General features: G+C 43.0%; 2 protein-coding genes across 4 annotated transcripts in view; one reads left to right on the forward strand and one right to left on the reverse strand.

Moving 5' to 3' along the window:
- The window catches only part of ARL14EPL (ADP ribosylation factor like GTPase 14 effector protein like), a 216,578-nt gene that overhangs the window by 180,912 nt on the left and 21,110 nt on the right, over positions 1–14,556 (reverse strand). The window lies entirely within an intron of this gene.
- On the forward strand, positions 592–8,964 carry MARVELD2 (MARVEL domain containing 2). 2 transcript variants are annotated; one of them, XM_061468716.1, is made up of 6 exons: positions 592–2,000; positions 3,545–3,577; positions 5,882–6,018; positions 6,822–6,993; positions 7,439–7,489; positions 8,403–8,964. In XM_061468716.1, exons 1-6 carry the CDS (start codon positions 906–908, stop codon positions 8,517–8,519), a joined length of 1,605 nt encoding a protein of 534 aa, XP_061324700.1. In that variant the 5' UTR covers positions 592–905; the 3' UTR covers positions 8,520–8,964. The 2 variants fall into 2 exon arrangements, with proteins under 2 accessions (XP_061324700.1, XP_061324701.1); XM_061468717.1 differs by lacking the exon at positions 3,545–3,577.

The following is a 14,556-nucleotide window of genomic DNA, read 5'->3' on the forward strand; positions in this document are numbered from 1 at the left end:
GGTTTGGGTCGGAAGGGACCTTAAAGCTCATCCAGTTCCAACCCCCTGCCATGGGCAGGGACACCTCCCACTAGACCAGGTTGCTCCAAGCACACTGCCAGGGATGGGGCAGCCACCACAGCTTCTCTGGGCAACCTGTGCCAGGGCCTCACCACCCCCACAGTGAAGAGCTTCTTCCTCATATTTAATCTAAATCCCCCCTCTTTCAGCTTAAAGCCATTATTCCTTGTCCTATCCCTACATGGCCTTGTAAAAAGTCCCCCTCCAGCTTTCTTGTAAACCCCCTTCAGGCACTGGGAGCTGCTCTAATATCTCCCGTTAAGGAGCCTTCTCTTCTCCAGGCTGAACAAGCCCAGCTCTCTCAGCCTGCCTCCACCGGACGTTAGATAAACGACACAAGGAGGTGTTTTACCTCCGTCCGAGCAGGCAGTTCAACCCCTCTGTTTCCCTGGGGCCGGGATGGCTCCACGGCGGCCGCTGGCTGACAGGAGTCACGGCGTTTCGTGACATGGAGGGGCCCGACACCGCTCACCTTCGCGTCGCAGCTCCGCTATCGCAGGCGGGACCGCGGCGGCTGGCCCGGTGGGAGGTCGGGAGGGTCCGCCGCTCCCAGCCGTGGCCAGCCGACCGGAAGCCGCCGCTCCCGCCTCCGCGGGCCAGGGCCGCCCGTCCGCCGCAGGTGAGGCCGCCGGGGTGGGGCGGTGAAGGAGCAGGTGCCGGTGCCGGGCGGGGAGTGGCATCGGGCATTTCCGGGCCGGAATCCTCACACACTCTGGCGGAATCGTCCTTTTCTTCCGTCCGGCGCCGGCCGCCCTTTGGACCCCGCGGCAGCTTCTTCCCGTCGGGTGAATGAGAGGTGGCCGAGCGGCGCCGGGCAGTGCCTGACGCTGGACTGAGCGCCAGCCATGTCGAGGAGCACCGGCTCGGAGAGCGGGCGGCCCGGCGGGTCCCTGCTGCCCCGTGGGACGAGCCCCGGCATCTCGCTCGCGCGGGACGCGGAGCCGAGAGCTGCCGCTCCATTGCCGCCGCCTCCGCTTCCCCTGCAGCCTCCCTTTGGCCCTGGGGAAGGCAGCCCCGCGCCGCCCGAGCTCAAGCCGGTCCGTCGGTTCATCCCGGACTCGTGGAAGAACTTTTTCAGAGGGAGACGCCACAACGACTCCAGCTGGGACAGCACGGCCTCTGACATCAGGTACGTCTCGGACGGGGTCAGGTGCTCCCCGCCGGCCTCTCCTGCCTGTCTGCCGCCGGAGCGTAAGTCGGTGCCCGGCTCCTACAAGGATCCGTACGGAGGGTCGGGCGGGAGCTACACGTCGCGGAAGGAGGCCGAAGCCATGCTTCCCGCGGAGCCCTTCGAGTCGCTGGAGCGCCGCACCGGACAGACATACAGCGAGCGGGTGGAGGCCTACAACCAGCGGTACGCCTACATGAAGTCCTGGGCCGGCTTGCTCAGAATCCTCTGCGTGGCCGAGCTGCTGCTGGGTGCCGCTGTTTTCGCCTGTGTCACGGCCTATGTGCACAAGGACAACGAGTGGTACAACATGTTCGGGTACTCGCAGCCCTACGGCTACGCGGCTGGCAGCACCTACGGAGGCTACTCCTATGGCGGACCCAAAACGCCCTTTGTGCTGGTGGCGGCTGGAATGTCGTGGGTAGTCACGGTAGTGCTGCTGGTGCTGGGCATGTCCATGTACTACCGAACTATTCTCCTCGATTCCAACTGGTGGCCTCTGACCGAGTTCGGAATTAACTTGGTCCTGTTCTTTCTGTACATGTCAGCTGCTATAGTGTACGTAAATGATACCAACAGAGGTGGGCTCTGCTATTACCAGCTGTTTAAGACGCCGATAAATGCGTCTTTTTGCCGTGTAGAGGGAGGTCAGACAGCAGCAATTGTCTTCTTGTTTGTCACGGTAATCATCTATCTAATTAGTGCGGTGGTTTCTCTGAAGTTATGGAGGCATGAAGGAGCTAGAAGGCACAGGGAATTAATGGAACAGGAGGTAAGTCATCAGTTATCATTTTGTATCTACAGGGTATGATGTGATGGGGAGCAGTTGTAAGATATTTCTATGCCACAGGTAAAGCAGTTCTGTAAGATCCTTCTGTACCATGGACCAGGTGTCTTCTTTGCAGCAGGTGCACAGAGGGTGAGCTTCTGCCAGTCTTAACAGCATTTTAACTCGCCAAATGAAAGGCGTTTTTTAAGATGTCTGATGCAAATTCTTGGACTCTTACTACTTAATTCACTTTGGTAAGGAGCTGGCTCTGTTTTGTTTGTAACACAGCTCTTTTCCTGCCTCAGCTGATGAAGTGCGTCCTGGTATGTATTTTCTAAACAAAGGAAAAAATGAGCACTGTGCTTATTAAGCTGATCAGCAGGGTTAGGCTTAAATGAGGTTTAATATACTAACATGTATATGAAAACTGCACTTTCAGCACAGTAAGTGCTAGTGTGAATAACCGTAAGCACATGAAAAACCCACTTTTACTTTGCAAGCAAAACTCCAAGGTATTTCTTCACATCTTTTCGGATTTCCTCACAATAGTGATCAGAAATAATAGTATTGACAGAGTTGGCTGGGTTTTCATATCTAAGATTTCAAATACTTTCACCTTTTTCACATCAAGCATTTTGCATTGCTGCTGGCCTTGCCCTTACTGGAAGCATTCGATACTCGCCTGATTAATTATGAACTGTAATAGCAGAGGCGTAGCACTCTCAACTAGAGAATTCAAAGTCATTGTTTTTAAACCTCCTTCACATGAAAACACCATAAAAAAAATTATATTAATAAAGCTTAATATAGCATAAAAATAGATGTATGTGAATTGGCATTTAGGTGAATCCAGTAGGAGAGAGCAAGTTTAAAGTCACATTTCCTCTGCTCTGTGACTGCAGTGTTCTAATTTAACACTGGTTTCCATTCCACCACCTTGCATAAAACTGAGATTTTTCCTTTGAAAAGTACATTGCATCTCTTTGATGGAAGTTTTTTAACCAACTTTTGGTATGCCCGGAAAGAATGAGGTGATTGCTGAATTACACAGAAGGCGTTCAGCCACTTTTACTGTCTGTGTTCTGTTCTTTCAGTTACTTAATATTTCTAAAGGAAATACTTTTTGTAGAGTGCTATGCAAAACAGCTGCTGGTTGAGCTATTGCTTCGTGCACTGTTGTTTCCTAAGCAATGAGTTAGGCTGTAGAGTGTCAGTGAGTTAATACAGACTGGAATGTGAGATAATAAAGGAGGCTGGGAAGTGGACTGAGTAATTCCTGCAAGCTTTTCTCTACAGCTATGCTGTGGGAGCTCTTGTCATTGTTCTGAGTTTTGGGTAGTTGTTTTTGTTCCACAGTTCTTAAGCAGTCTTTAAATCAATTGCTCTGGAAATATTCCATATACAAAGTTTCTTCATACCTAATTATAAATGTAATTCTCTGAACAGCATGATTTTGAAAAAGTTTAGATACTAAAAGTCTCTGGGTTTGCAGACTATTTTTGCTGAAAATAAACTTTAAGAAGTCTGGTTTTTTTCTTTTCTGACAGCTGAAAACACAGTCCCCTTTTCCAGAAAAGAAGGTAGGAAGTAGGAATTTATTTTTCTGTTTTCTAGTATTCTCAAATGGTTGTTCTTTTTCTTATGACTATTTTGATTGACCTATTTATTTACTTATTAGTGGGTTTAATTCTTTAACATAGTCCCGATGACATTCTCCTACCTAGAAGATTCACAAGAACCTTGTAAGGAAGATAGTACTAGTTGGCCTAGGTTATATAATATACTGTAAATAGCAAATCTGATGACTGCTTCTATATGTGCTCTTACCCTTTTTTATGAAGTGACAAGTTCTGTAGCATATATGGACAGAGGTAGAGCAGTTGATGTCATCTACCTGGACTTGTGCAAAGCATTCAAGACTGTCCCACACGACTTCCTTGTCTCTAAATTGGAGAGGCATCAGTTTGATAGGTGGACCACTCAGTGCATAAAGAACTGGCTGGATGGCCACACGCGAAGAGTTGTGGTTAATGGCTCAGTGTCCAGCTGGAGGCCAGTAACGAGTGGTGTCCTTCAGGGGTCAGTGTTGGGACTGGTCTTGTTTAACATCTTTGTCGCTGACATGGACAGTGGGATTGAGTGCACCCTCAGCAAGTTTGCCGATGACACCAAGCTGTGTGGTTCAGTTGATATGCTGGAGGGAAGGAATGCCATCCAGAGGGACCTTGACATGCTTGTGAGGTGGGTTGATACCAGCCTCATGAAGTTTAACCATGACAAGTGCAAGGTCCTGCACCTGGGTCAGGGCAATCAATCCCAGGCACAGCTACAGGTTGGGCAGAGAAGAGATTCAGAGCAGCTCTGTGGAGAAGGATTTGGGGGTGTTGGTAGATGAGAAACTTCACATGAGCCAGTTGCAGTGTGCGCTCGCAGTCCGGAATGCCAACTGTATCCTGGGCTGCATCAAAAGGAGCATGACCAGCAGGTCAAAGTAGGTGATCCTGCCCCTCTACTCTGCTCTCGTGAGACCTCACCTGGAGTATTGTGTGCAGTTCTGGTGTCGTCAATATAAAAAGGACATGGAACTGTTGGAACAAGTCCAGAGGAGGGCCACAGGGATGATCAGGGGACTGGAGCACCTCCTGTATGAAGACAGGCTGAGAAAGTTGTGGCTCTTCAGCCTGAAGAAGAGAAGGCTGCGTGGAGGCCTCATAGCAGCCTTCCAGTATCTGAAGGGGGCCTATAGGGATGCTGGGGAGGGACTCTTCAGTAGGGACTGTAGTGGTAGGACAAGGAGTAATGGGTTAAAACTTAAACAGGGGAAATTTAGATTGGATGTAAGGAGGAAATTCTTTCCTGTGAGGGTGGTGAGGCACTGGAATGGGTTGCCCAGGGAGGTTGTGAATGCTCCATCCCTGCAGTGTTCAAGTCCAGGTGGGGCGAAGCCTTGGGTGGTATGGTTTAGTGTGAGGTGTCCCTGCCCATGGCAGGGGGGTTGGAACTTGATGATCTTAAGGTCCTTTCCAACCCGAACTATTCTGTGATTCTGTGATATATCACAGAGTTTAGCTTGACATAGCTAAAACAGTAGGTCATCCAATGTGCTGTGGGTTTTAGAGACTCCCTTTCCTCCTGGCTGGCTGCTTAACTTGAGGAGGGTCAGTGGAAGCATAGTGGTAGGTGCTCTGTGATTTGAGCTTGGTCCTGTAACTCTGAGGCCGCTCCAAAGACCTCCCTGCTGGTTTTGAACCATGAGCAGCGTTACTGCTTCTGCTGCACAAAGTTGCGTACACTGCAAAGGTCATATAGGATCGTATAGCAGATGTTGATGACTCACAGAACATTTATGGTGTGGTTTTTTAAGCTTTAAATGTCTCCTGTTAGATACCGTGAATTTCCTGTCACTGTTTTCTCTGTTGCTTCAGTACCAGATTTTGATCCTTTTTTATGTGTTCCAGCAGAACTCCACCTGCTTTTATTTCTGGATAAAGGGAAACAGAAAACAAGGGAGAAAAGGGAACCCCAGAAAACTGAATGATTCCTGTTCATTCAAGAATTAGATGGATATCCAAGGGAACTTTCTCAAATTATTCTTTTAAGATATACAAGACAAATCTTTTCAAGGCCCTTTCTTTTCTTTCACTTGTACCACTGTTAGGACAACCTGAAGATGGAGATTATGTTAGCAACATTACTGTAACTCATTAATAATTTTCTAATTACAGTAAGGGTTGCAAGAAATATCTATGATTGCCTGCTCAGTAGTTTTATGTCTGTCTTCAGATGAGTTGGGTATTTTGTAGTTTATGTATATTACATTTTAAGTAAAACCAACTTAAGAACTAGTTTTGGTTTGGTTTTTCATTTGTTTTTTTTCTTAACAGTATGAAAGTGATGACAGACCAAGAGAAGAGGTCAATTACAGGCAGCTTAAATCAGTAGAAAGAAAACCAGAACTACTTAATGGTCATATACCTGCAGGCCACATTCCTAAACCTATAGTGATGCCGGACTACTTAGCGTAAGTGACTTGACTTTGATGAACAGGCTTAATGGAGAATACTTCAATGATGCTTTTTACTCACCATTTCTCATGTATACATTTATGACTTCTTAGCCATGTCTGCATTATGTGAGCTCATAATTCTTTATCAAGTCAATGTTCAAAATAGATTATGGGGGCTGGTATCAATGGCATAGAACTGGTAATGTAAATAGAGAAAATGAAATTTAAAAAAAAACAACACTTAAGATGTTAAAGCAGAAAGTTATAATATGGCAAGTGTAATAATTGCCAAAGGAACAGATGACCACCACACAGACAATTTAGAAAAAAAATACAATACATGGGGAAAATACGTGTCTGAAATTTGACTTCTCTTGTATTTCCTAAGTGCTAAATCTATTAACATGCTCCATTTTAAAAGGCATGTCTCTCCACGGTGGAGTGTGAGAGCATAAATTAATTTTTATACTATATGCCATAGACCAGGGTACAAACTGAAACACAGGAGGTTCCACCTGAATATTGGGAAAATCTTCTTCAAGAAAGACTATGGAGTCTCTCTGGACACATTTCTGGGCAACCTGGTCTAGGTGGTCCTGCTTGAGCAGGGGGGCTGAACCATATGACCTCCATTCATTTGTTTCAACTTCAACCATTCTGTCATTCTGTGATTCTAATGCTTTATATACATGCAGATTTCAGCAGGTTATGAGATTAGCAAACATTACAGAAATACAGTATCAAGGTGAATGGTCCATGTGTTTGCTGAAGTCCTATCTCCAAAACTAGTCCTTGTAAACTTTTATTTATTTTTAAAGGAAATACCCAGCCATTCAAACGAATGAAATGCGAGACAGGTACAAAGCAGTATTCAATGATCAGTTTGCTGAGTATAAAGAGCTGTCGGTGGAAGTTCATGCTGTATTGAAAAAATTTGATGAGCTGGATGCCTTGCTGAGACAGCTTCCTCACCATCCCGAAAGCATGCATGTAAGTACCTGAAATCAGTTGTGGCATTAGGCAGTTTCTCATTGTCTTTAGCTAGGGCACAATGTCTTGTTATACTGGCAGTGACTTTGAGGGAGAGAAAGTTTTCCCAAAATATTTTATTTCTTGTTTGGTCATCAGTCAAGTATACCAAGTTGCAGTTAAGTTGCGTACATGTTTTTCTGGTGTTCTTGGGTTTTTGTTTGTTTGGTTTTCTTTTGTTTGTTTTTTTTTCCTCACAATAGTAGCTTTCACGTTTGAGTGAGTTGCGGTTAATGTATTTTCACTATTTCTCAGATGCAAAGTTTACAACTAAAATGTTACAACTAGGATAGATTGATCTGACTGATCAAATTGGAATTTTACTTCTCACAAGTACTCTGTAGAATTTACATGAAGATATGGAGCAAACTCAAAACGTTTAAAAGTGTGTGGTCTCTCTCATTAGGAACAGGAAAGGATATCAAAAGTTCTGCAAGAATACAAGAAGAAGAAAAATGTGAGTGTTTTCAGCTTTACGTTGCTAGTAAATCTCATGAACAGCAAAGAGAATGTAAATAGCAGACCTGTGTGATGCTTGGTACAACTCAGGTAGTGGTTACAGGGCTTTATGTATTTTACTCTGGCAAAATTAGGACACAGTCCTCTCCACTCAAGGCAACAGCCTGTCTTGTGAATAATTATTCCATTAGCCAGATGTGGAGAGGAAAAAAAAACCTAAACCAACAGTTAAGCATTTTCATCTCCTGAAAGTATGTCTCATCTCTCAGCATTCTGCATTCAGAAGACTGGTTATTTTGAGGATCCAGCTCATTTATATTCACTGGCTGACACAGCCAGCAGATAAGCTAACAACAGAAAACATAGTCTTACCCTTGAAAAGTTTTGTATTTTTGTGGCTTGGAACTTAGACTCACAAAAAGTAATTTTCAGTGTAATCCAAGAAGTTTCGCTTTGTCAGTTTTAAATGCAGGCAGTACACAGGTACCTCTGTTCCATTAAAAACATAATGCATTATGAATACCTTTTTTCCTTCCCTTCTCCCCATGAAATTTGAATTTTGTGTCTATGTTTGTTAAACTTCATTTCTGTTTTTGGGGAGAGGGATTAGACATATCATGACATATCTATAAAATCTAAATTATGTAGTAGTGTGTAACTTATATTTGCATATTTCTGTTTAAAAACTGCTCTGCATACTAAATAACTACAGGATATAAAAGCAGAACCTCTTTCCAGTCTTTCATAAAGGAAGGAGAAGCAGGGAATAAGAAACAGTGGCTAGGAGAAAAGTGTGATTTTTGGAGAATATTTAGATACTGTTGTTAATTAAGAACATAATTGATAATACAGTATTCTTGGAAGAGTCTGAAAGTGTAATGTGTTAATGTAAATGTTTTTATTTTTGGCAGGATCCTGCATTTCTGGAGAAAAAGGAGCGTTGTGAATACCTAAAGAATAAGCTTTCTCACATAAAACAACGAATTCAGGACTATGATAAAGTTATTAATTGGAGTGTAGAAACTTAGCTATGCTTTCACTTTGTGGAGGTTATTTTCTATGCTTTAAATCGATATGTGTATTTTAAACTATTTATTTGCTTTCAGAACAATTGCGGGGATTACGTAATCACTGTGTTGCTTATCTGGATGTTGTACATTGTTGGTAGGTTTTGTATGCAGACCCAGTTTTAAATTAATGTAGTGAAGTTATCTGATGAGTTTAGAAAACCTGTGCTAACATTCTGTTCTTACCAGACAGTACAAAGCCTGGCCTCTTAAGTATGAATGCTTTGATTGAAAATACTGTACTTGCAAACTTGCAAAGCCCATTGGAGAAGGCAGTTATAAATATCATGTCAAAAGTGTGCACAGAGATGCTGTTAACAATTTAAAATTCTATTTATAGGTGACATCTTAATGATAGCAAAACTTATTACACTGTTCTTTTCTGCAGGGGTTTAGTGGAGCGCTTAATCATGCGCTTAATCATGCTGAATAATTTTGGCAAGTCAAAAATCAGTTTAATAAGACTTTGTATTGTGTTTCCAAACGCTTTGCTGTATGTCACAAATCATCTGGAATTTTGCCCAAGAGGTGCAAGATCACTTCCTGCTTACGGGGTGTGGTGGGTGAAAGGGGTAGCTTGTGTTGGGGTTTTGTTGGTTGGTTTTGTTTTGGGGGAGTTTGTGTTTGTGGTTGGTTTGTTTGGGGTGTTTTGGTTTGGTTTGGGGGTTTTTTGGTGTTTTGGGGGAGTTTGTGGGGGTTTGGGGGTTTTGGGGTTTTTTTTATTCTCCTCTTTCAGTGTAATGCAACAAATTTACACATGGCCTTAAGGGAATAGAGGTCCAGGATGAGACTTGTGTTAATGTTCTATTAGTGTTGCTATAGGCTCGTATGCTTTGCACACCTTTTCTAGGTCATCCTGGTAGGAAACAATGGGTTTAAAGGCAAAACACTTTATTCTTCATCAGTAAGTAACAGGACTTTTTGTGTAAGCAGCAGCTGTCTGTGAACTTGGCATTCAGAGAGAAAGTGCTGCAAAATTAATTCTCATCCAGAATATAAATTATTAGTATCCTTTATAAGGCCAGGAAAAATGTTTTAATAGACATGCTTTCCAGAGTGTATCTGTATAAATTCAATATACATTTTTATACTTTACCTTGGGGATAGATTTGTACATGCAAATGTTTTCATAAGCTTATAACCTTTCTTTGTATCTTTTCCACATTTTGTGTACTTTTTTTACTTACTAAAATTGTTAGAAGCATTGATAGTTTCATTGTACAGTTTTCTACAACTGCCATTTATCTGTTTGGCAATACATTTTAATATGAAAAAAAAACAACCTCACCAGTGTAGCGTGTTATTTTTCTATTGCTTATAAAGGCATTGTGTTAGAAGAAGGTGCTCTGATGAAGGTTATTTCAAATTTTTCTTAACAATTTTCTTTTTTTCCGAAAAATGGGTTTTAACTTTTGCCTTAATTTAAAGGAAAGATATAGAATCACAGAAAAGTGTAGGGCTGGAAAGGACCTAAAGATCATCAAGTTCCAAGCCCCTGCCTATGAGCAGGGACACCTCACACTAAACCATGTCACTCAAGGCTTTCTCCAGCCTGGCCTTGAACACCACCAGGGATGGAGCATTCACAGCTTCCCTGGGCAACCCATTCCAGTGCCTCACCACCCTCACAGTAAAGAACTTCCTTATATGCAATCTAAACTTCCCATTTAAGTTTTAACCCATTACCCCTTGTCCTATCACTTGTCCCTGATGAAGAGTCCCTCTCCAGCAACAGCAATGGTTCTTCTGAACTCTCTTTTTCGGTACTGCGACTGCACTAATCTACCTTGCTCTGGCAGTTATATCACATCTGATTTTTGAGCCCTTATCATTCACACTGCAATCCTGATGGCTACAAACACACTTGCGTATTTATAAAATTGATATTCCAATTTTATCAGCCACTTAATTATAAGAGTTTTAGTGGATTAAGTAAATAACAGAAGACACTATGGGAATGCTGAGAGAAATTGAAAGCTTGGCAAGTCCTTCATTTGAAAACCTTCAGTCTCATCTACCTGGAAGATGTCTCAGTACTTCCTCAGTCTGAAATCAGATGGTAGTCAGTGCTATCCTGTACGCGGCAAGGAGAAGCAGACAGGCCAACCCAATATGGGTGATAAGCAACTTCTACTTTATTTGTGACGCAGTTCACACATATATAGGAGTGGTATTCAGCCACTCCTTCTTGGCATAACAGTATTGGTTAGCCCCCACAGCTTCCTCCACATTCTCCTCCCAGGTCCGGTCTCTGGCCACCTGTGGGGGCCACCCCCTGCCTTGCTTGCACAGTCCTCCAGAACTCTATGGTTCTGCTCTTAGAGTCATTCTGCAACACTATCCCTTGTTTTCCCTCTCTTAGGTGCCTGTCTTAGATTCTACCCTATAAAGGAGCTAGGCCAAGGGTTCTGTGCCTGGTGTGCTGTATAGTTGTTAAGCTGTTCTTTGTACAAGAGGTCCTTGTCCAAATCCCTGCAATCTAAATTATCTCTCACTGTACATCCAGATTTCTTTTTTTTCTTGATGAGAGTTCTGGGTATTTTGTCAGTACCAGAAGAAGCCTAATCCAAGTTTAAGGATCATTCTGATGTTTAGAAAGTGCTAAAAAGTACCTGAATGGAAGATTCAGTCTGCACCTTTGTCGTGGTTTAAACCCAGTCAGGTAATTCGTTCACTCACTCCCCCCCTTCTTTCCCTCCCCCTACTCCCAGAGGGACGGAGAGGAGAATCAAAAGAATGCAACTCCCATGGGTTGAGATAAGAACAGTTTAGTAACTAAGGTATAACACAAATCACTACTGCTACCACCAATAATAATAATGATAAAGGAAATAACAAGGGAAGAGAATACAACACCTCACCACCAACCAACCGATAACTCCCCCCCCCTCAGCCCGACCAAGCCCTGACCGATACCTCCTCCAACCCTGCAGTCTCCCAGCCCTTCCGGCTCACTCCCCGTTACATCCTGGGCATGACGTGCTGTGTTATGGAATACCTCTTTGGTCAGTTTGGGTCAGGTGTCCTGTCTCTGCTTCCTCCCGGCTTCCCCCCCTCCCTGGCAGAGCATGAGGCTCACAAAGTCCTTGGCCAAACCAAAACATTACTATCAGCTCTGTTCCCAGGCCGAAAGTCAAAACACTGCACTGCACCAGCTACCAAGAAGGGGAAAAATGACTGCTACTGCTGAACCCAGGACAACCTTTAATAGGCCTTCCTCTAGCAGGACACTGACAGCGAGCTCCAGGCTTCCTCTGGCAGTGGTCTGAGTTTCAGTCTGTGAGGAACTGGCTCCTGGCCTCTCAGACAATGCCTGCAAAGTATCTGCAGAACCATCATGCTCCTTTCCTGCAAAGCTTTGAACAGATGGGATGGAAAAAGGGGATGCCCTGCCCGTGGCTGGCACAAGGAAATAAACCAAGGGGAGAGAGAGACAGCTGTATGTGGATTGCTCCACATTTCCCAGTAAAGTGCTAAAGGTCTATTTTCCAAAAGCTGGGGAGAGAAGATATGTAGGAATACTCCCTTCTGCCACCCTTCTGGGTTTAAGATAGGATTACTGCAGTGCATAGAACCCCAGGAGAAGGTATTTACCTTTGCAGTTTAAGAAGTCCAGCAAGGCAACCCCTCAGAGTAAATTACTTGCTCAGTCCTGGAGCTGTTAGGAACCTTGACACTGCTAAGCAGGCACTTCTGGTGCATACAGTTAGTGAGCTGGTTTTGTTCTAACCTATCAATGGAGGACTGAAAAGGGTCTTGTCAATGGTGCTCTGAACTTGCCAGATTAAAAAATACTAGTTTAAGAAACATTTTTCTTTCTTGGAGAAATTGAGATGAGTGAAATAAGAATTAACGGCTGGGGGTTAAAGCCAAGTCAAATGCAAGACACAAATTAGGCAGAAATTGTAACTACTTGTCACTTAACTATCAGGGAAAAGTGGTCTCTTGATATCCTCAAAGAAGGTATACTTCAGACCAAACTAAAGTTATTACATGATTATCACCTCAGTCTCTCAGCCTTAGCTTTGTTAATCTGCATGTACATGTAAACAGTCTGCTATGTGGTCTTACTTGTGTGACTGGGTTTCTGCAAAAGGCAGTTAACATTTCTTTAAATCTTCTCAAGTAACACTGCCCTACATCAGTGGGTATACAGCAACCACTTACAATGACAGACTCTCCTCACAAGTATTGTGTGTTTAACAGGAACTTTTTACCCTTCAGTCTTTCTCTGAGAAAATGCCCACCTGGCTCCATGGGTGTACAAAGGGAAATGCCTCAGAGACATCCATTTTTCTTGATAAACATCCTTGATCAAGGTAACTGTGGCAACATACCCTTACCTAATCTGTACATTTTTGCAGGTCAGATAAAGCAGCACCTAACAAATGTAACCACAGGTTTGTATTGCATAGTATGGTGGACCAGTTTCCATGACAGTGATTCAACTAAAAAACTTGTGGTAATGAAAAACCTAATTGATGTGAAACTGTAGAAGCAGCCATCCAGTATTTATTAATCTCAAAATAATGGTGGGATTTGAACCATTTGGACAGTCATAATCTGCAAAATGATTGTATATCCTGCATTCCTGTCCAGCATTTAAATTCTTGGACTTGACAATGATAAAGTATCCCTTTTCTGAAAGAAGTCTCATTTCTCTCTTCTATGAAAATTTTCAGCTTGCAGCCATTCTTCCATTTTATAAATTAGGCTTTTTCCTTCTTAAGACAGGATGTTGGGATCTAATGGGAGTAGCTGAAACTTCAACTTTTATTTCAGTTCCTAGAAGGAAATCTTTACTTCTTAAATAGAAGAATTCCCCTTTTTTCCATCTTCAGTAGTTTTCATTGCCTTCCTTCACAATATCTTGGATTTTTCCCAAGTATGGTTTTACTGAAAACCAATTCATTTCTTTACCGTTTCCTCTATATATAAAAATTGCTCCTGATAAATGCAACAGGCTGAAGGATACAGAAGCAGTAAGATTTTTTCCCCCTCCTATTTAAGGAAATGTTACTACTGTTTAAATACTTTCTTCCTCATTTATTGTCTTACTTGGATGCAGAGTGACACCCTTTTAAAAGCGGATGCTCGGCAACTTTCCTGCAATTCAAGAGGTCAAACCCAGTTTTGGCACACTTCCACTGTATCCAGGAAGGTTATGAATGCTTTGCAGAAAAACTGGCTAAATATCTAGCTTTATTGAGATGATCCTCACTGTGATGCTTCTGAAACAGAAACTCTTGATGACATGAGACGGTTCAGTGCTGTCTGGAATTACTTTAGGTAGAATCATAGAATTGCAGAATGGTTTGGGCTGGAAAGAACCTTAAGATCATATAGTTCCAACCCTCCTGCCATGGGCAGGGACGCCTCACAATAAACCATGGCTCTCTCCAACCTGGCTTTGAGCACTGCCAGGGATGGAGCATTCACCACTTCCTTGGGCAACCCATTCCAGTGCCTCACCATCCTTACAGTAAAGAACTTCTTCCTTACATCTAACCTAAACTTCCCTGTTTAAGTTTGAACCCATTACCTATTACAAAATAGTTTGAGATTCATACCATTCTAGAACCTGTGCTGTGGTCCTGTTTAAATATAAAGACCTTGTGGAATTACAACATGTAAAATGACTATGATTGCATTCTTTCGTCCTGAAAAGACTGCTTATTCCCTCCTATTCCTAAAATATGTGCACTTTGTAGATGTCATTTGGCTTCTTCCTGTCTACCTGTAATTAAGTAGGTAATTTTCTTTTTCTACCACTGTATTATTCTGTTCTGGAGATACATAAAATATATATATAGGCATATGTAAACCATATGTAAATATTTTCTTTCTTTTCCACAGCAGATTTCAGATCTTGGTAGTTTTTAATGTTTCATAGTTCTGATCCTGTTTTTCCATTAGTGAGTTTGTCCTGCTAACAGATGTGTCCCTCTGTTCCACTGTATGCTTGAATTTGTTTTTTCTCTGCTGCCTCACTCTCAGA

This window comes from Pezoporus flaviventris, unplaced genomic scaffold (genome assembly GCF_033815535.1).
Source record: "Pezoporus flaviventris isolate CSIRO_AGI_PZ_B2104156 unplaced genomic scaffold, CSIRO_AGI_Pfla_v1 ptg000050l, whole genome shotgun sequence".
NCBI lineage: Eukaryota > Metazoa > Chordata > Aves > Psittaciformes > Psittacidae > Pezoporus > Pezoporus flaviventris.

Bases quoted from the DNA above. Each gene is read 5' to 3' on its own strand.
- MARVELD2 (XM_061468716.1), top strand. From the start codon at position 906: ATGTCGAGGAGCACCGGCTCGGAGAGCGGGCGGCCCGGCGGGTCCCTG. The intron at 2,001-3,544 runs GTAAGTCATCAG...CTTTTCTGACAG, and splicing joins GGGAATTAATGGAACAGGAG to CTGAAAACACAGTCCCCTTT. The intron at 6,994-7,438 runs GTAAGTACCTGA...CTCTCTCATTAG, and splicing joins ACCATCCCGAAAGCATGCAT to GAACAGGAAAGGATATCAAA.